At 37.4% G+C, this 22,148-nt stretch overlaps 1 protein-coding gene across 1 annotated transcript in view; it reads left to right on the plus strand.

Annotated features, from left to right (window-relative positions):
• Positions 1-22,148, plus strand: part of LOC127866200 (uncharacterized) — a 38,909-nt gene that overhangs the window by 12,434 nt on the left and 4,327 nt on the right. The window contains exons 10-17 of the mRNA XM_052406621.1: positions 6,082-6,178; positions 6,677-6,746; positions 7,428-7,508; positions 9,799-9,920; positions 10,583-10,787; positions 13,403-13,478; positions 15,858-16,011; positions 17,575-17,654. Coding sequence (XP_052262581.1) covers positions 6,082-6,178; positions 6,677-6,746; positions 7,428-7,508; positions 9,799-9,920; positions 10,583-10,787; positions 13,403-13,478; positions 15,858-16,011; positions 17,575-17,654 — 885 coding nt within the window. The remainder of the gene's footprint in view (positions 1-6,081; positions 6,179-6,676; positions 6,747-7,427; positions 7,509-9,798; positions 9,921-10,582; positions 10,788-13,402; positions 13,479-15,857; positions 16,012-17,574; positions 17,655-22,148) is intronic.

The following is a 22,148-nucleotide window of genomic DNA, read 5'->3' on the forward strand; positions in this document are numbered from 1 at the left end:
TAAGCTGTACAGGTATTGACACTATGAAAAGCTGTATAAGAATGGACACTATGAAAGCTTTAAAGGTATTGACACTATGATAAGCTGTACAGGTATGTATACTGTGATAAGCTGTACAGGTATGGACGCTATAATCAGTTGTACAGGTATGAACACTATGATAAGCTGTACAGGTATGAACACTACAATAAGCTGTACAGGTATGGACGCTATAATCAGTTGTACAGGTATGAACACTATGATAAGCTGTACAGGTATGTACACTATGATAAGCTGTACAGAGTATGTACACCATGATTAGGTGTACTGGTATGTACACCATGATAAGGTGTACAGTTATGTACACTATTATCAGCTGTACAGGTATGTACACTTTGATAAGCTGTTAAGGTATATACACTATGGTAAGCTGTACTTGTATTACACTATGATAAGCTGTAGAGGTATGGACACTATGATAAGCTGTACATCTATGTACTATGTGATTAGATTTAAATGTATGCAGACTGTGTTATGCTGTCACATGTATGTACACTGTGATAAGCTGTACAGGTATTACACTATGATAAGCTGTACAGGTATGGACACTATGATACGCTGTACATCTATGTACTCTGTGATTTGATTTAAATGTATGCAGACTGTGTTATGCTGTACATATATGTACACTCTGATAAGCTATACAGGTATGTACAGTTTGATATCCTGAACAGGTATGTGCACTATGATACTCTGTACAGTTGTGTACTCTCTGATTAGATTTAATATATTTGCACAGTGATATGCTGTATATGTATTTATTATATACCTGTTTAATGCTTTTAACAAAATACAGGTTGTATCAAACGTTGAAATAAAAAATCCCGTATTACGCTACTCGCTGTTTCCAATTCCGTATTACCATACTAGCCGGACTACTTCGACCGATTTAATGACGTCACATTACACGAACTGAAAATAGAAATATTTTATATTACGAAATATATTACGTAGTTAATCGTGTGACGTCATTTCTGTGACAAAACACAATAATTTTATTTAAATTCTGTAAGGACATGTCGGACGTGGTGTTTTTTATCAGTAAACAATGTGTTAAAAACGCATTTTGGAGGGTGTGTTTATCATGCCTAATGTATATTTCGATAGGAATACAATAAAATAGCGTGGTTTAAACTAAGTTTCGATAAAGACATGGAAGATAGAAGTGGAAGTGCATATCGTTTAAACGTTTTTGTTATAAACATCGGATTAAAGTTGTCAACTTAATTGTTATAAAAATTGGATTAACGATGGCATTAAGGTAAGCGTGTCGGAAACCTGGGTTTTCCCGGTTCGAATGTTTACACGTTAATTTACATAAACTGTATTCATACGCGTCTTAAATAAACTATGGCGTACCGTTTTAGTCATTGTTTTGTCAGTTTTGTTAGAGAAAAAATACATTTGTCAACTGTTTTCGTTAGTTGTTGTATATAATAAAAGGAATATTACGCTAGTCAATTGTTCCAAGAGTTTGTATGACTCTTGTGGCTTGTGCTATTTCGCATCACACTGGAGGTTCCGCCTCTCGTGTGATACGTCATCACACAAGCCACTCGAGTAATACAAACTCTTGGAACAATTGACTAGCGTAATATTCCGTATGTACACTGTGATATGCTTACATGTATGTGACCTGTGATAAGCTGTACAGGTATGTACACTGTGATATGCTATACAGTTATGTAAACTGTGATATGCAGTACATATATGGGTACCTTGATATGCTGTATAGGTATTTACACTGTGATATGCTGTACATGTATGTACACTGGAATATGCACTACATGCATGTACACTGTGATATGCTGTTTATGTATGTACACTTTGATATGCTGTTCAGTTATGTAAACTGTGATATGGAGTACACTATCATTGATTCTTCACTAAAGTAGTAAATTAGGAGTAAATTCTGACCCACGTGTATAATTTCCTCTGATGTTGCTGGAAAACATGTTTGCTGCTTTGTATTTCACGAGAGTGTCATTACGTACTTAAAACATACATTAAATGTTTCCTGTGCATTTTTTACAATAATTCCAGCATGTACTGATGCTATTTAAAGTTTTTTCAATGTCCCCAACCACCGCAGCACATACTGCGTTTTGTTATATATCACTTTCCCGAAAATCATGAGATGACAAAACTCCATCAAAAGTATAAATAAAGTTCAAATAACTTAGTGTATACATCAAATTCTGTAAGAATATTTTATTTTTGAAAATATACATGTTGAAAACCATGTCCCTGAACCATTGAACAGATACGTTACCAAACTTCAGAGCTACAAGAATAACAATAGTATAACCCGTTTGATTATTAAAACTGCCTTTTTAAAATCACAAAACATTATATTTCATCATCTAGACATTAATACTGCTACCAGAAACATTGAAAAGCAACGATGCCTTCATTAAGGTAAGGCGACATGTAGTTTTCTTTAAAACAGAACAGATACGTTTCCATCCTTTCTCACTGAACATCATGTACCCTCGTTGGTATATGCATATCGGGTCTTTTTAAAGTACATTTTAAATATATAATTACCAAAAATTTTCAACTTTGATATATCTGACAAATATAAATGACGCATCTGATGTAGTTTAGTTTTGGGCAAACAGATATGTTATGAACAGATATGTTACCGATTTTCGCTAAATGAGATTTAATTGATATTTTTGCGCGATAACCAAATGATGTCATATAGATGATGGTGTCATGTATCGAGCAACATCGCTGGACAGCGTTTTCCGCCATTTTTGTTTAAGGAAAGGAAAACAAAATATTAGAGGCTCTGGAAAACAAGGGTAAGTGGAGATTTTTGCAAATTTTGTTGGAAAATAGCTATGATGACATACAATAACTCGATATAGAAATATTCCGAGAAATATAATGAAAAACTCTTTGACATTCTTGGTAACGTATCTGTTTTTTTCTGGTAACGTATCTGTTTTAAAACGATACATGATTATATGCAGTTTATGTTTCATATTCATGCTTAAATTTACTCTGCAATGTATTTCATTTCAAGGTGTGTGACTTTAACAAATTAAAATAAAAAAAATAAGACACGTACTAGTACTTACGATATTGCTTTATGTAATATTTATGCCCCCCTTCGAAGAAGAGGGGGTATATTGTTTTGCTCATGTTGGTCCGTCCCTCCGTATGTATGTCCGTTCACCAGATGGTTTCCGGATGATAACTCAAGAACGCTTAGGCCTAGGATCATGAAACTTCATAGGTACATTGATCATGACACGCAGATGACCCCAATTGATTTTCAGGTCACTAGGTCAAAGGTCAAGGTCACCGTGACCTGAAATAGTAAAATGGTTTCCGGATGATAACTCAAGAACGCTTAGGCCTAGGATCATGAAACTTCATAGGTACATTGATCATGACTCGCAGATGACCCCTATTGATTTTCAGGTCACTAGGTCAAAGGTCAAGGTCACGGTGACCCGAAATAGTAAAATGGTTTCCGGATGATAACTCAAGAACGCTTAGGCCTAGGATCATGAAACTTCATAGGTTCATTGATCATGACTCACAAATGACCCCTATTGATTGCCAGGTCACTAGGTCAAAGGTCAAGGTCATGGTGACCCGAAACAGTAAAATGGTTTCCGGATGATAAGTCAAGAACGCTTACGCCTAGGATCACGAAACTCGACAGGTACATTGATCATGACTCGCAGATGACCCCTATTGATTTTCAGGTCATTAGGTCAAAGGTCAAGGTCAGATTGACTTGAAGAAGTAAAATGGTTTCCGGATGATAACTCAAGAATGCTTATGGCTAGGATCATGAAACTTCATAGGTAGATTGATCATTACTCGCAGATGATCCCTATTGATTTTCAGGTCACTAGGTCAAAGGTCAAGGTCACGGTGACTCAACTTAGAAAAATTGTTTCCGGATGATAACTGAAGAAGGCTTACGCCTAGGATCATGAAACTTCATAGGTACATTTATACAAACAGCCCTTGTTACATTTTATATAGAACAAGCAGTGTGTACGGAGTTAATTTGTATACCCATGATAATTTTGTTTTATTAAAATCATTAAAACCATTCTATTGATTTTAAGGCCAAATTATTAGGAACATAAAAATACAATTATTTGCTTTCAAAACAGTCAAATTGAAAATTATCACCAATTAACAACTAAAACACAAAATACACTTCAGGCTTAAAAAGATTATGTAAATATATATAAACCAAGTTTTAAGGTGTCGATACAAGATGCCAGCGAGTTGTATGAATGGGCAACACACGAGAAGTATATCAAATTCGTATTCTACAGACAAGAGAACCCGCAGCAGATACGTTACTGAAATTGAAAATGACATTGTGATCGATGTTTTACGTGCAATGTAGTCGTTCACGCACATAAACAGACACATTTGTTGTTTGAAAGTGTTTTAAAGTTATTGTCAACGTTCCTACTGTGTTTTGTCAGTATCTATTAGTATGTAAAAATTAACACAATTTACTTCCATTCCATACCATGTACAATACAGCAAAAATGAAAACATTCATTTCGTACATGCATGTTTATGTTTTAAGATTTGTAATATACGTATAAAACATATAACATTTTGACTATCACTTCTATTTTTATCATAACTGTTTGTTTCTATTAAATAACATAAAACCATATTGTTATTGCTGACACATGTAGAAAACAGAATCGTTACCACGATTAAATAGGACTCAATGCTCGTTATTTTGCAAGCTATGTAGTAATTAACACAAAGCATTTGAAGGATATGTTGTTTTACCTAATGTTTGAAAGTAATTGTTTATTCTCACACTGTTTTGTGAGCTTATATCTTGCATACAAACATTAACATTATAAACATTAACACACATATAGAACAGATACGTTACCATAGACAAAATGGCATTGAATGCTCTGTTTATTAAAAACTGTACAAACATTGCTTATTCAGACATATAATCGATTGGTCAAATGTGTTAGAACTGTTAACATGTGTTTATGTTCATGTTCAAAATCAAACATAATTTTGTGTCTTGTAGAATGAAATAATCAGATACATTACCATCTCTTGTCATTTATTTACTCTTAATTATATAGAGATATATTACATACTTGATCCCTACTCAATTGTACTATAATCCCAGTAAGGGACACTGGTAGTTTGATTAACTAATTCACATTGGATTGATATATATCTTTTTTGGAATACATACGCCTGATCAATAAGACGTTTTTTTTCCAGCACATTTTTCACACCCCGGATGGAACTTTAATATTTCATTCAAAATGTCTAACGGAGCATCAAATCATATAACATTTTAATGATTGTTTGTTGTGAGAATGTGAACCAGTCATTAAATCAAATACAACCATGCTTATACAATCAATATAGACCTTTAAACTAAGCAAAACCAATGTAACGTATCTGTTTTGCATAAAAAATGAGTTAAGGGAGACTTAATTTCAACATAAGTGAACAGAATTTGGGTAAAATGTTAGAAGGACCAGTATGTTTTCAATGTTATACATGCATTGAACTTTCATAAAAAGTTGATTTAATCTGGTAAGCGCAACATTTGATTTTAAGCTCAACCAATATCCTAATTTGCTACTTTAGTGGAGAATCAATGGTATGTACACTGTGATAAATTATGTTGTATATGTATGTACACTGTGATATGCTGTATATGTATGTACACTGTGATATTCTGTACTTTTAGTACACTGTGATATGCTGTACATGAATGTTTATTAAGGTATGAGCTTTGTGGTTATCTGCACATGTATATAGAGTTTGATAATCAATATTTGTATGTACACTGTGATAAGATAAACTTGTGTTATGTGCATATATACATGGTAGGTAGTGATATGTACTAATAAATCCATACTGTAGCACATAATTTGATAAAACTGGTATCTATTCACAAAGCTATTTAATTATGTATTCATATTGAACAATTGTTCATTAACTAGTGCTATTCTTATTAAGTTTATGCCTGTTTTACCAAAACATTTTGCACTATTTGTACAGCATGCAGAAGGTGGACAGAATGCAGTACTTCACCTATGATGTGGTCTTACGTTCTTTGTTCTCACTGTGTGAGAAGATGTTTGGAATCAAGTTTGAGGTATGATTTCAAATGAGCACAAAATATTTATGGCTATTCTAAATATTCAGACACGATTAGACTTTTTTTTCTGCTTCTCAAAATTGGGACAGCAGAATTTTATTCTTAAATGTCCCAGCATATAGAAAACGCACGTGTTGCGTGATTCTAAAATGGGTTGTATGCCATATGGTATCAGAGTAGCTTTAGTACAGCCTGCCCAATTGGATAATCTCACGTCACTGTCCCCTGTAAATTGACGCAACATTTCACGGTCTGGTTAGCTGACTGGGTAGCTCTGCACAGATGTGCAGGCTGGTTTGGTGTAATTTTTGATGTATATGGCTTAAGACCCAATTTTGCAAGAAACACCTCATAGTATACTCAAGACAATGTTTAAATTTTGTTTAGGCCTGTTTTGAACATCTGAAGTGACTGGAGAAGTGTATTTATTTTAGCAGAAAAAGAACCTTTTGTTTCTTATTCCCGCCTTTGATCTGACTGATGTGTTTCTTGCAGCAAGTTGATCCGTCCACAGTAGATGTTTGGCACCAAGATGTCACAGCCTATAATTTGCTGAATGAGGATGGTATGTGGAGACTAACATGGCTCTATTTTTGTTTACGATTCCTTACTTTCATAGAAAACATGTGTTAAAACCATTTGTTCTGAGATTAGCTAGCTAAACATTTAAATAAAAGAAACAACTTGTTTTCTGCTTTTATGCTGGTGTTGAACATTGTTTGGTAAATATAGTTTTAATGTTTTAGTTGTGTGCTCTTGTAATTACATGTATTTGTGTTAATATACCTATTTAAAAAACAGATGTATTGTCGCTGACCTTTTAAAGATAATATTTATGATTTTTTTTAATCACTCGAATCAATTTATTAAAACATATATGAACATTTGGAATAATCTGCCTTTATCATACATGAACATGTATTTATAACCTGTCCAGTGGGTCCTTGAGGCTTTCAAAGATAACTTGTATACATTTCATTTAAGCCTGTCTCTGTTAAAACTATGTTTTTGATTGTGTGTAAAGGATTGTCCTTGTTTATACTTTGCAGTCCTCACTGGCAAATTTAGGACAAAACTTTCCTCTTTAACTGTTCTTTTTTTGTTGCTTAACAAAAGTCCATTATACGTGGAAAGCTTCGTCTCTATTTAGCCTTTGCAGACTGTTAACCCTTATCATTTACAATTCCGTATGCACATGTATTAAGTCTGGTTTTCCCGGAGACTATATCATATTTTCTACATTCAGGTTCCTATGTAGCAAGATTGTATATTGACCCATTTGCGAGACCTACAAAGAGAATTGTGGACACAACATACATATGTCGAGGTAAAGTACTGAAGTGGGATAAATGTACTAGCAGCATATTTATGCTAATGTTCCGTGTAACTAAATAAATTAAATGTATTAACGTTGTTTTGATACAAATCATCTTGTATCCTTACAATTTGAAGTTTACAAATATTATTTCTACAAGTATTTTCTACAATATGCAAAATACTGGAAAACTTGGTTTTACAAGGGTTTATATTTAAGCAGCTTATTTCTTAAAAAGTCATTCTTGTTGTGAAATGAGTGCAACATGCTCATCTGACTCCCATCTGTAAATTTCTTTACTGTTACTTAAATTAAAGTTGGTCTTAATATGAATAAGGTTTTAGCTCCACTATTAATTAAATAGCCCTAGCTATATTACTTATTCAATTGTCAATGTCAGTGTCTGCGCTATGCTAAAGTAAAAGTGCAACTTTACCATAGCACTGTTTCTAGTACATCTTTTCAATTTTAACTTCATTGATGTGTTCAGGGCCATTTTGTCAGATATCTGACCAAGTTCAATAACACTGACATCCAATTTAGCAGAATTACACCCCTTTTGGTACTAATTTGGGGAAAGTAAATGCGCATCATCTCCATATTGTGGTTTCTGCTACAGATATTCAATTAAAACTTAAAACATCCCTTTGGGTCATTTTGTGTTCTGCATGTTTGGCTCATTTATGCAAATTTTTGTACTTAAATGATTTTGGCTCGGTCAGCAATTGGAGCGTGCAGGCTGCTCCCGGGGCAAGAACCACCTGCAGAAGATTTTCTTAAAGACTTCTCAGAGGAATCGCCAAGCGGAATGCTAATTGTCTGTAGCTGGATAATGGTTTTCACTAGATTGTCTGAGGTGGGTTGGATAGGGGAATTTCTGCGGGCGGATCTTTTACTCCAGCAAGTACTGTCATCCCTGGAGCCGGACTTCCTCTCCCGCTAATTTTGCTGTCTCCCAGAACTGGATGATCAGGGTTCCCCAAGCGGAATGCTTATTGTCTTTAGGGGATAAAGATATAGTTGTTTAGGGGTTGCCACTTTAATCACCAGGAGTAGGACAGGACTTCACTGTCTCACAGAACTTGATGATTGATGTTCCCCAAGCAGAATGCTAATTGTCCGTAGGAGATGAAGATATAGTGGTTAAGGGGTTGCAACTATAATCACCAGGAGTGGGACGGAAGCAGCAGGACAGCAGAGTTGGCAGCGTAGAGGATGGACTAACGGACCTGGAGCAGCGATGCAGATCAGGACTTCAAGGGGGTGGCCTTATGAATACAATGGAAGTGTCCCATGACGGGGGTACTCAGTACGCTCAACGTATCGGGGAAACCGTTCTGAGGTTCGGTTCACAGCTTGTGACTTCAAGAGCCATAAAGGCACGCGAGGAGCGGGAAGAAGATCTTTGCCAAATTGTCAGCACTCCACTGCAGAGTAACCTTGTCCTATTTAGGACAACCAGACATGATTTGTCTTTAAATTGTCTACCAGTGCATATTAAGGTCTCGGCCATTGTGCACTGGTCTATTTGGATCAAAAGTATTGTTTTGGCGAATACCTGAACTGCTGGAGTAAATTTTACTTAATTTAGCTCAAAATTAAATAATTTCTCCTGAAATGTCACAAGGGCAGGGCAACACATAATGTAGTCTATAAGACTAAGCGATCACATGTAAATAAACTCTGAATTACACACACACACACAAGATTTTGGTAAATTTTGAGTACAATAACTATCTCTAGCTGACATATAGACCTAGAATGGGCTTGCATTTGAGGCCAATATGGTCACAGTTAAGGTCACTGTTGCTAACAAGGTATATAAATGGTTTGGGTTCAATAACTTAAGTATGGAGATGTTGTGCTGAAATCATGTATACTTTGTTAATTATATGCAGATCAAGGGAGGGATTGACTTTGGGCCATTATTGTCAATGTCACTTTAACAATATTAAAAAATAGTTTGGGCTTATTAATTTTAGTCTAGAGGGAGATTTTTTGTGGTAAATTTGTTTTTGTAGGTAGCTTACATGCAGACCTAGGTTGGAATTGCGATTCGGGCCTGTTGTGAAAAACAATCCTAAGTCACACATTATTTTTTAATAACAAATAATGCTGGAATTGTGCAGTTTCAGACGTAATTTTCAGACTGTTGGTTGGATAGTTATGTCCTTAAAAATTATCAGGGGTAAAAATACTTGGGATAAAATATTTATTGAATGCGTTTCCTCAAGTAATGAACCTTTATAATGACCCCTAAATGTACCTAAAAAAGCCGTTCATCATTCTATGTATGTTTCAGAGCGCTGTGACCTGCTGGCAATGAGCCCAATCTCAGTGATCACTCTGAACGTGCTGAAGACAGAGCGGCAGGGCGTCCCTAACCTGATGTCCTTCAGGGAAGTGCTAGCTCTCTTTTCCGAGGTACGAACCACCACAGAGGGTCATTGCAGTTGAGAGAACAGTGCAATATGATTTGCTACATTAGTGGTACAACTGCATTTCTGCTTGTTTAAGTGAAAGTTAAGGAAATGCTTTTTAATTCAGACTACCTTGGTTCAACATTAAAAAAAGATTAAAAGTTTAAAGGTCTTTTTATGTTGTCATACTAAAAGTCTTTTTTTGTTGTCATTCTACTGATCTTTAATTTTGTTTGAATTAACTTATTCAATGACAAATTTATTTTTTAATAACCAACTATGCCTTTTACACATGTTAATACGCCCTTGCAATTCTTTTGTACAAAAGTAGCTTATATTTTGAATCGAAGCAAAGAGGTAATATAAAATATACTTGTATGTTAATTACCTCTGGATGAAGAAAACACATAATTTGTAGAAAAAAGCAACAACAAACGAATTTCGCAATAAATTCCCATGTATTTAATGTATCCATAACAGTAGCATATGATATAGACAATCACATGTATCTCTTAATGTTTTGACTATAACACTTGATTGTTTACCCTTCCACTGATACAGCATCATGAAGATTTACTGGTTAATTGTTAATATGTGTTACAAATCTAAACATTTGAAGAAATTTTCTGAATAAATAATTCTTAGAATATGACCACGTTTTTGTAGATGGGCAACTCTCTACAGCAGCTGTTGACAGAGGTGCCGCTAGTAGAGCTAGCGGGTCAGCGGAACATAGAGCGTGATGCCATATATGTGGTGAGCAATGTGATGAAGATGATGGCCCTGCAGCCCCATGTGATACGGGATATCAGCACCCACCACCTGACTGGGGAACCGCTATCTGACATACAGATAGACAAGCTGCTCAAGTGTGAGTGGAAATAGTCTGCAGTCTTGTGGTTGAAGTCTGCAGTCTTGTGGGTGTAGTCTGCAGTCTTGTAGGTGTAGTCTGCAGTCTTGTGGGTGTAGTCTGCAGTCTTGTGGTGTAGTCTGCAGTCTTGTAGGTGTAGTCTGCAGTCTTGTAGGTGTAGTTTGCAGTCTTGTAGGTGTAGTCTGCAGTCTTGTGAGTGTAGTCTGCAGTCTTGTAGGTGTAGTCTGCAGTCTTGTAGGTGTATTCTGCAGTCTTGTGGGTGTAGTCTGCAGTCTTGTAGGTGTAGACTGCAGTTGTTTGGTAGTACTCTGCAGTCTTGTTGGTGTAGTCTGCACTCTTGTGGGTGTAGTCTGCAGTCTTGTGGGTGTAGTCTGCAGTCTTGTAGGTGTAGTCTGCAGTCTTGTGGGTGTAGTCTGCAGTCTTGTTGGTGTAGTCTGCACTCTTGTGGGTGTAGTCTGCAGTCTTGTGGGTGTAGTCTGCAGTCTTGTGGGTGTAGTCTGCAGTCCTGTGGGTGTAGTCTGCAGTCTTGTAGGTGCAGTCTGCAGTCTTGTAGGTGTAGTCTGCAGTCTTATGGGTGTAGTCTGCAGTCTTGTGGGTGTAGTCTGCATTCTTGTGGGTGTAGTCTGCAGTCTTGTGGGTGTAGTCTGCATTCTTGTGGGTGTAGTCTGCATTCTTGTGGGTGTAGTCAGCAGTTTTGTGGGTGTAGTCTGCAGTCTTGTAGATGTAGTCTGCAGTTTTGTAGGTGTAGTCTGCAGTCATGTGGGTCTAGTCTGCAGTCTTGGAGGTGTAGTCTGCAGTCTTGTAGGTGTAGTCTGCAGTCTTGTAGGTGTAGTCTGCAGTCATGTGGGTGTAGTCTGCAGTCTTGTAGGTGTAGTCTGCAGTCTTGTGGGTGTAGTCTGCAGTCTTGTGGGTGTAGTCTGCAATCTTGTAGGTGTAGTCTGCAGTCTTGTGGGTGTAGTCTGCAGTGTTGTTGGTGTAGTCTGCAGTCTTGTGGATGTAGTATGCAGGCTTGTGGGTGTAGTCTGCAGTCATGTGTGTGTTGTCTGCAGTCATGTGGTTGTAGTCTGCAGTCTTGTGGTTGTAGTCTGCAGTCTTGTGGTTGTATTCTGCAGTCCTGTGGGTGTAGTCTGCAGTCTTGGGGTTGTAGTCTGCAGTCTTGTGGGTGTAGCCAGCAGTCTTGTGGTGAAGTCTGCAGTCTGATGGGTGTAGTTTGCAGTCTTGTGGGTGTTGTCTGCAGTCTTGTGGGTGTAGTCTGCAATCTTATGAGTGTTGTCTGCAGTCTTGTGGGTGTAGTCTGCAGTCTTGTGGGTGTAGTAAGCAGTCTTGTGGGTGTAGTCTGCAGTCTTGTGGGTGTAGTCTGCAGTCTAGTGGGTGTAGTCTGCAGTGTGGGTGTAGTCTGCAGTCTTGTGGGTGAAGTCTGCACTGTTATGGGTGTTGTCTGCAGTCTTGTGGCTTTTGTGTGTGAGGTCTGCAGTCTTGTGGGTGTAGTCTGCAGCCTTGTGGGTGTAGACTGCAGTTAATTGGTAGTATTCTGCAGTCTTGTTGGTGTAGTCTGCACTCTTGTGGGTGAAGTCTGCAGTCTTGTGGGTGTAGTCTGCAGTCGTGTAGGTGTAGTCTGCAGTCTTGTGGGTGTAGTCTGCAGTCTTGTGGGTGTAGTCTGAACTCTTGTAGGTGTAGTCTGCAGTCTTGTGGGTGTAGTCTGCAGTTGTGTGGGTGTAGTCTGCAGTCTTGTGGGTGTAGTCTTCACTCTTGTTGGTGTAGTCTGCACTCTTGTGGGTGAAGTCTGCAGTCTTGTGGGTGTAGTCTGCAGTCTTGTGGGTGTAGTTTGCAGTCTTGTGGGTGTAGTCTGCATTCTTGTGGGTGGAGACTGCAGTCTTGTGGGTGTAGTCTGCAGTCATGTGTGTGTAGTCTGCAGTCTTGTGGGTTGAGACTGCAGTCTTATGTCACCAGTTATTTAAATTGGCAGTCAGACCAAGCAAGCCAAAAATCATTGTTTTATTATGCTCCCCCAAATTGTTTTTGGGGGGAGCATATAGTCGCCGCTTCGTCTGTCCGTGTGTGTGTCCGTCCGTCCGTGCACAAGTTTTTTCCAGGCTATTTCTCAGCAATTAATGACCGGAATTCAATTAAACTTTATGGGAAGCTTCACTACCAAGAGGAGAATTGCATATTATCAGCCGGTTCTAGTCGGATGATTTTTCACAGAGTTATGGCCCTTTGAAATTTTCCATTAACTGTACATATTGTGCAATTCTTGTCCCCCCAACTACTAGACGTTTCCTTTTATCTGAATATATAGTGCAATATTGTGACAAAAAACACTTTGGGGAGCATCACCCGTCTCCGACGGTTTCTTGTTTCTTAAGACCAAGAATACATCACTTTAAGCATATGAACACCATTATTTCAGTCCTTATGTGATCCTCATAATTATTGTTTCATTCAAAATCATTACATAGAGTTACATAGACGTTTTAAATGCAACAGAATAAAACACATTTATATTATTTGGATCTCTTTTTCTTTTACAAACAGGATCATCAAGTGTATTTACAGTTGTAATTTTGTGAAAAGGACTGGGGTATGATCTGAAGGACATTCTGTTTTTGTTTCAGGTCAGGCCTACATGAAGGGTTTGGATATGTGTACAGAGCTTTACAAGAGTGCTTTTGACATTGAGAACCACCTTGCGTATGTACATGAAATTATTTGTGTTTTGGGAAAACTGGGCTTAATGCATGTGCGTAAAGTGTCATCCCAGATTAGCCTGTGCAGTCCGCTTTCTGCTTTTATGGTATTTTTAGTTTCAAGGAAGTCCCGACATACCCAAAATTAAGTTTAGGCGGAAAGTGTCGTCCCTGATTAGCCTGTGTGGACTGTACAGGCTAATCTGGGATGACACTGTATGCACATACATTAAGCCCAGTTTTCTCAGAACAAGGCTCATTTTATAGATTTTTACATTCAAGTTTACAAAGGCCTGTCTAGTATGTTTAAGAAGCATACAGATGTTTAAAGTTATAAAATGGTGAACATTGTATCTAACACATTGTTTGTGTGGTTAAGTACATGTAGATCATTTTTAGATCGGCTGTTTTCGGAGAAATTCAGAGGTATTTTCATAGCCAGCTCGTTGTGTCGTCCGCTGTTCGCCGTCCACGTCGTGCTAAAACCTGTACATTTTGCTCTAAAATCAAAGTGCTTCCACCTACAACTTTTAAACTTTATATGTAGATGCACCTTGATGAGTTCTAAACGCCACACCCATTTTGGGGTCACTAGGTCAAAGGTCAGGGTCACTGTGACCTCTGAAAAAAACAATATTCTGAAAAGCTTTCATTTATTCAAAACTGCACCCGCACCTGAGCATTGGCTGCCGTTTTGCGATGCTCTTGTTTAAGCTTGACAAATAACGAACTAGTCTCAGCTATACTTTTTACCCATATGTCAAAATTGTCATACTCTTAATGTTCTGGTTAAGGTGAACGTTCAACCACTCCATATCACTGTTTCAATTGAAACTATGAAAGTATGTGTTTGGGGGAATCGTGCAAGGTCACCGACCAAGTTCCATAACTCCAACCTACAATTAAACAAAATAACATGTATTCTACTTTGTGTTGGTATCAAATTCTGATAACAGTGTTCAACAACTCCATATCTTTATATATACTACAGCTATTTTTATTTAAAAATTTACATATGTGTTTAGGGTCTGTATACACAATTGATAATTTAAGACCTATATCTTAAATAAGCTTGTATGCATGATTATGTTACCTTTTGTTCTTCAAAAAAGGTAAGCATGCAACAAGTACATTTCAAGGTTAGCATGCCATAAGTACATTTCAAGGTTAGCATGCTACACATATATTTCAAGGTTAGCATGCTACAAGTACATTTCAAGGTTAGCATGCTACAAGTAAATTTCAAGGTTAGCATGATATAAATACATTTCAAGGTTAGCATGCTACAAATACATTTCTCTGAATCTACCACAAATATTTATTTGGGCTGTGCCCTGTTAAAAGGGGGTTAAATGCCCATTTGAAACTTCACACATGTCTTAAGGATCATCATTTGAGGTACCAACAAAGGCCAATAAGTCTAAGTTGCCATTAGCAGAGTTATGCCCCTTGTTGTATTTTGTGTAACTAAAGAAATTCAGGTAAGCATTTTCATGCAGCACACTCTTTCTCTAGGTGACATGCAGACCTAGATTGGGGATTCATTTTGGGAAGGTTGGGTCAAGAACAATGTTACTGTTGCTGAAAATTGATAAAAACTGTGTACTATTAAGTAGGATGGAGATATTGTGCACATTTTTTTCTTCAGGGATAGATAACATGCTTGCATTTGGGGACAGTGGGGGCATGGTAACTATTACTGAATAAGAAAATGTTAGCGCTCAATAAATTGAGTTCTGATGCATGAATTTCACTAAAACCTCATATGCAGACCTAGCTTTTGATCCTATGTGCAGCCTATCGGATGAAGGTCCCAACTTAAAATATGGTAGTTAAAAGACATTGTCGTCTTTCTCTGAGAATAAAAGGCTTGTTTCTATGTGATGTGAGTCTATACATTATTTCATTATATTTAGCATTGTATTTGCTGTAAATTTCATGCCATCATATGATCTGCCCTATGTCTATTCTAAATGGCTGGGCATGTTATATGGTGTCTCCTACATAGTTCTGCCCTACATCATTTTCTCCTACATAGTTCTGCTCTACAAAATTTTCTCCTCCATAGTTCTGCTCTACATCATTTTCTCCTCCATAGTTCGGCCCTTCATCATTTTCTCCTCCATAGTTCTGCCCTTCATCATTTTCTCCTCCATAGTTCTGTCCTACATCATTTTCTCCTCCATGGTTCTACCCTTCATCATTTTCCCCTCCATAGTTCTGTCCTACATCATTTTCTGATACATAGTTCTGCCCTACATAATTTCTTCTACATAGTGATGCCCTACTTAATTGTACATACATGTTCCGCAAATGTTCTACCAGTTATTATAGTGTTACACATGTATTTCTACATGCCATAGTGTGTGTGTCTGTGTTGTAGTCATGACAACTACTGGAAGGACATCCAGATAGACTTGTACAAGCTGTTCATGCCGATAGAGCTGCACCCTGAGGACTGGGTCTGGTGCTCAGACCCCACACTCTGGATGAGCGAGGCCTACGTAGCAGCCTACTACATGAACATCTGGTCTGAGGTAAGGGGAGCAGAATAAATGTGGGTAAAATATCGTCCCAGATTAGCCTGTGCAGTCAGCACATGCTTATCAAAGCCAACACTTTCCCCTTTTTTAACTCGCCTGTTACTAAGTGACATGGTGAGCTTATGTGATCGTGTGATGTCCGGCGTCTGTTTTGGGTGCGTGCGTCCGTCAACAATTTGTTTGTGTAGACAGTAGGGGTCACAGTTTTCATCCAATCTTTATGAAATTTGGTCAGAATGTTTATGTTGATGAAATCTGGGTTGGGATTGTATTTGGGTAATCTGGGGTCAAAAACAAGGTCATTAGGTCAAATAATAGAAAAATCTTGTGTAGACAATATAGGTCACAGTTTTCATCCAATCTTAATGAAATTTAGTCAGAATGTTTATCTTGATGAAATCTGGATTGGGATTGCATTTGGGTCATCTTGGGTCAGAAACTAGGTCACTAGGTCAAATCATAGAAAAACCTTGTGTAGACAATAGAGGTCACAGTTTTCATCAGATCTTAATGAAAGATGGTCAGAATGTTTGTCTTGTTAAAATCTGAATGGGAGCGAATTTGGGTCATTTAGGGTAAAAAACAAGGTCAAAAGGTCAAAGTTTAAAAAAAACAACTTGTGTAGACAGTAGAGATCACAGTTTTCATCCAATCGTAATAAAATTTGGCCAGAATGTTAATCTTGATGAAATCTGGGTTGGGATTGTATTTGGGTCATCTGGGGTCAAAAACTAGGTCACGAGGTCAAATCATAGAAAAACTTTGTGTAGACAATAGAGGTCACAGTTTCCATCAGATCTTTATGAAATTTTGTCAGAATGTTTATCTTGATGAAATCTGGATTGGAATAGTATTTGGGTCATCTGGGGTCAGAAACTAGGTTACTAGGTCAAATCATAGAAAAACCTAGTGTAGATGAAAGAGATCACAGTTTTCATCACGTCTTAATGAAGTATTAATTGATGAAATCTGGCTTGGGATTGTATATGGGTCATCTGAGGTCATAAAGTAGGTCATCTGGTCAAATCATAGTAAAACTTCCATCAGGTGAGCGATTCAGGGCCATCATGGCCCTTTTGTTTATGGAAGTTTTTCAGTGAAAATCAAGTTTTGGCAGAAAGTGTTATCCCTGATGTGCAAGTTGCACAGACTTATCTGAGATAACACTTTTGCCCACATGAATGAAGCCCAGTTTTCCCAGAACCAGGCTCAATTGATCTGTATTAATTGTGTGAACAGGAAGGGCTGGCTAACTAGGTTTTAATTTTAATAAATTACTTGTGATTTAAATGATGTACACAGATTTCTTCGATCTGTGAAAGGCTTTTGTGGCTATATATTGCTCTTATGCCATATGCTGTGACGATGGCTCTAGACCAGCCTGCGTTTTCATGCAGTCTAGTCAGGAGCTTACCTTTCCACTCTAAAGTCATGTAAGGTTATTTAGTCTAAATAACAGACTGTGCTGTTGTGCAGGCTGGGCTAGAGCTATGCTTGCTTCATATGGCATAAGACCCATTTTCCCATGAGGCTCATTTGATCTGTCATCCACTGCAGATGCTTGCTGCAAACATCATGGAGGAGTTCACTGATGCTGGCTTCCAAAATGAAAAACAACTTACTAAAGTGGGAAGAAGGTAAGAATTAAATCACAAACTTTCCAAATATTGTTTATCCCCTGCCAAACGTGGAGGGATCTAGAATTAGCTTTGTCCGTCCGCCTGTCTGTCCATCAGTCCGTCTGTCACAGTTGTTTTTTAGCAAGGCTGTTTATGGAGAAAACCCGAGCTATTGTCATAGCCAGCTCGTTGTCCGACATCCGCCGTAGGCGTCGGGCTAAAACCTTAACATTGGCTCTAAAATCAAAGTGCTTCCACCTACAACTTTGAAACTTAATATGTAGATGCACCTGATGAGTTCTACACGCCACACCCATTTTTGGGTCACTAGGTCAAAGGTCAAGCAAGGTCACTGTGACCTCTAATATCAAACTTTAACATGGGCTCTAAAATCAAAGTGCTTCCACCTACAACTTTGAAACTGCATATGTAGATGCACCTTCATGAGTTCTACATGCCACACCCATTTTTGGGTCACTAGGTCAAAGGTCAAGGTCACTGTGACCTCTAATATAAAACTTTAAAGTAAACCTTAACATTGGCTCTAAAATCAAAGTGCTTCCACATACAACTTTGAAACTTCATATGTAGATGCACCTTGATGAGTTCTACACGCCACACCCATTTTGGGTCACTAGGTCAAAGGTCAAGGTCACTGTGACCCCTTAAAAAAAACACAACCTGTTATGCAGTGCTCTTGTGTTTTTTAGTGCTATATCTGAAAATCTCAGAAACTTTATAAGATATCAACATGAAACTTCATAGGTGAATAGATATCACTGAAGATAAGTGCCATGCACAAGAACCATAACCCTAAACTTTCTTTAATAAAAGCTATTCTATTTTGTATGATGATTTTTTTTCAGGGCTTTATCTCAGATACCATGCAAGATTTCAACCTGAAACTTCATGGATGTAGTGATATTAATGAGGACAAGTGCCATGCTTAAGAACCATAACCCTTCACTTCCTCAAATAAGAGTTATTGCCCATTGTTGTTTTTGTATGACTTAACTTTTCAAGGGTATATCTCAGATACGCTTCAATATTTCAGCATGAAACTTCATGGGTGTGTAAATATCAATGAGGAGAATTGCTATACATAAAAATAAATACCTTTCACGTAATTATTACCTATTCATTATTACCCTGCACGTAATGATTATACTGTGTATTTAGTGATTTTATACAGATCCATAAACAATGTTTATATTGCCGGGGATATCTATTAAAAGAATTTGCTTGTTTGAATTATTTTTTTATTCAAGTGAATATGATGCAGTTGTGGTAGATAGTAAATACTAGGGATGGCAACGGTTAATCGGTTAACGGGTTAATTGTTTCTTTAGGAGGTTAACCGATTACAAAATAAATAATCGGTTACTCTCGCAGAAAACACAATTTTTGGCTGAACGCAATAAATGCTCAAATCGTCAGTTTTGTTTTACTTCATTTCACTGTAATGGCTAATCCGCTTATCTTATCGCAAATTATCGGCAATTACCACCCTGTAATGCCCCCTGTGGATCAATAGTGATTATCATTGTAAACTATCGCGTGCAGCGGAATAATGGGCAGGCACGCGAGCAATTCGCACTTCCTTTGCAGTTTGTTTAGCACTTTACATTTTAGTGTGTTTCAATTTTTCACATATTGTTAAATTTAAATTACAAACCGATCAATTAGGCTTGTCAATTAGCACATTTGACTGCCACATGTCATTTTATGTTATAAATATTAATTCAACGTGAATATCCAGTATAAATTCGGTCCAACTTGTTAAGATATCATGTTTTTAAAAAGTTAAGCGACACAAACAACAATCATGCTTCTTACCATGATCGGATGCTTGGAAATTGTTCAAACAGGCTGCTGACAAGAAATCAGCTACATGCATACTATGCCCAACGACAATTTCGTTGCATGGGGGTACATCCAAAAATCTCCATCAATCAAATGAATGAAAAAAAATAACATGCACATTTTGTTTTGTTTGTTTGTTGTTGTTGTTTTTTGGTGTTTTTTTGCAAGTCCAGTGAAGTATGCCATTGCGTTGACTACCATTGCTTGATAAAATCAATGAAGCTGGACACCGTGATCACACCTGATCACTGTTGTTTTAACAACTATTGCAAACTTGAACGCTCTAATAAGGACATTGATATAACAGGCCTTAACAACAGAGGTTTGAAAACCACTTTGCCCGTTGCAAATTAAATTTACGCTATTTGACAATTGTTAAAAACAGCAAACTATTAATGCAAGTAATTCTTAAAGGATAGTGGGTGTTAGTGTTAATAAAACACAATATAATTTAAATTCCGCACTAGCTTTTATTGATCAAGATGTAGAACAATAATCGTGTGTAAATGACATGAAGCTAATATTACAACAAAGAAATATCACAGTTCACCGACAAGCATGTAAAAAATTGTTTATAAACATATACGTTTTTCGGGTGTTTTTTTATATTTATTTTTGGTGGTACAAATACAGTCGGTTAACCGGTTAACCGCTCGAATATTGAAACAGGTTAACCGGTTACGGATTTCATCAGGTTTGCCATCCCTAGTAAATACATAAAAATAAATTTAAAGTAATACTAAAGTAAGGACACCTATAACTGAACAAATAAGGTACTTAATAAATGTATTAGGTATTAGGTGATGGATTGGAATAAATCTCTATCTCATGCAGTATAAATGTGCATTTAGTACATTTTGCACATAACACCATTAAATGGCTATTATTTAGTTTTGATATAGAGGATATTTGTTGTATTCCATGGAATATCGATTTTATTTCACAAGTGATCATATGAAATAATATTTTTTTGAGTGGCGCAGCCACGAGTGATAATATCTATTTTTTATGGTCACAAGTGAATTAAAATCGTTATTCCATCGAATCCAACACATTTTCTTTTTATTTTATGCTTTTTTCACCATTAATTTACATTGTTCAGGAGTTTAACTGGATAATTTCACTGGATTTATGACGTCATTTCATCGGAAAAATGACGTCATTTCACAGTAAAACAGTGAAAAATATCGATATTTATACCCCCACAAATGAAGTTTAGGGGGTATATAGGAGTGAACTTGTCTGTTGGTTGGTCGGTTGGTAGGTTGGTCGGTCTGTCTGTCTGTCGGTCCGTATTAAGTGTCCGCTCTCTAATTCAAGTAGTTTTCATCTGATCTTCACCAAACTTGGTCAGAAGTTGTATCTAGATGATGTCTAGGCCAAGTTCAAACATGGGCCTTGCCGGGTCAAAAACTAGGTCACTGGGTCACTTAGTGCGTTTTAAACATTCAGCATGTTGTCTGCTCTCTAATTCAAGTAGTTTTCATCCGATCTTCACCAAACTTGGTCAGAAGTTGTATCTACATGATGTCTAGGCCAAGTTCGAACATGGACCTTGCCGGGTCAAAACTAGGTCACGGGGTCACTTAGTGCGTTTTAAACATTCAGCATGTTGTCCGCTCTCTAATTCAAGTAGTTTTCATCCGATCTTCACCAAACTTGGTCAGAAGTTGTATCTAGATGATCTTAAGGCCAAGTTCGAACATGGGCCTTGCCGGGTCAAAACTAGGTCACAGGGTCACTTAGTAAGTTTTTAACATTCAGCATGGTGTCCTCTCTCTTATTCAAGTAATTTTCATCCGATCTTCACCAAACTTGGTCAGAAGTTTTATCTAGATGGTCTGAAGGCTAAGTTCGAACATGGGCCATGCCAGATCAAAACTAGGTCACAGGGTCACTTAGTACGTTTTACACATTGAGCATGGTGTCCGCTCTCTAATTCAAGTAGTTTAAATCTGATCTTCACCACACTTGGTCAGAAGTTGTAACTAGATGATGTGTAGGTCAAGTTAGAACATGGGCCATGCCGGGTCAAAAACTAGGTCATGGGGTCACTTAGTGTGATTTAAACCTCACCATGTTGTCCGCTCTCTAATTCAAGTAGTTTTTATCCAATCTTCACCAAAATTGGTCAGAAGTTGTATCTTGATAATGTTTAGGGGCAAGTTTGAATATGGGTCATGCCGGGTCAAAACAAGGTCACGGGGTCACTTAGTGCGTTTTAAACATCACAATATTGTCCGCTCTCTAATTCAAGTAGTTTTCATCCAATCTTCAAGTTGTATCTAGATGATGTCTAGGTCAAGTTTGAATATGGGTAATGCTGGGTCAAAAACTAGGTCACGGGGTATCTTAGTGCGTTGTAAACCTCACCATGTTGTCCGCTCTCTAATTCAAGTAGTTTTCATCCAATCCTCATCAAACTTGGTCACAAGTTTTATCTAAATGATCTCTAGGACAAGTGTGAACATGGGCCATTCCGGGCCTAAAATTAGGTCACGGGGTCACTTAGTGCGTTTTTTAACATTCATCATGGTGTCCGCTTTCTAATTCAAGTAGTTTACATCCGATCTTCACCAAACTTTGTCAGAAGTTTTATGGAGATGATCTTAAGGCCAAGATAGAACATGGGCCTTTTTGGGTCAAAAA

The sequence above is a fragment of the Dreissena polymorpha genome, chromosome 2 (genome assembly GCF_020536995.1).
Source record: "Dreissena polymorpha isolate Duluth1 chromosome 2, UMN_Dpol_1.0, whole genome shotgun sequence".
NCBI lineage: Eukaryota > Metazoa > Mollusca > Bivalvia > Myida > Dreissenidae > Dreissena > Dreissena polymorpha.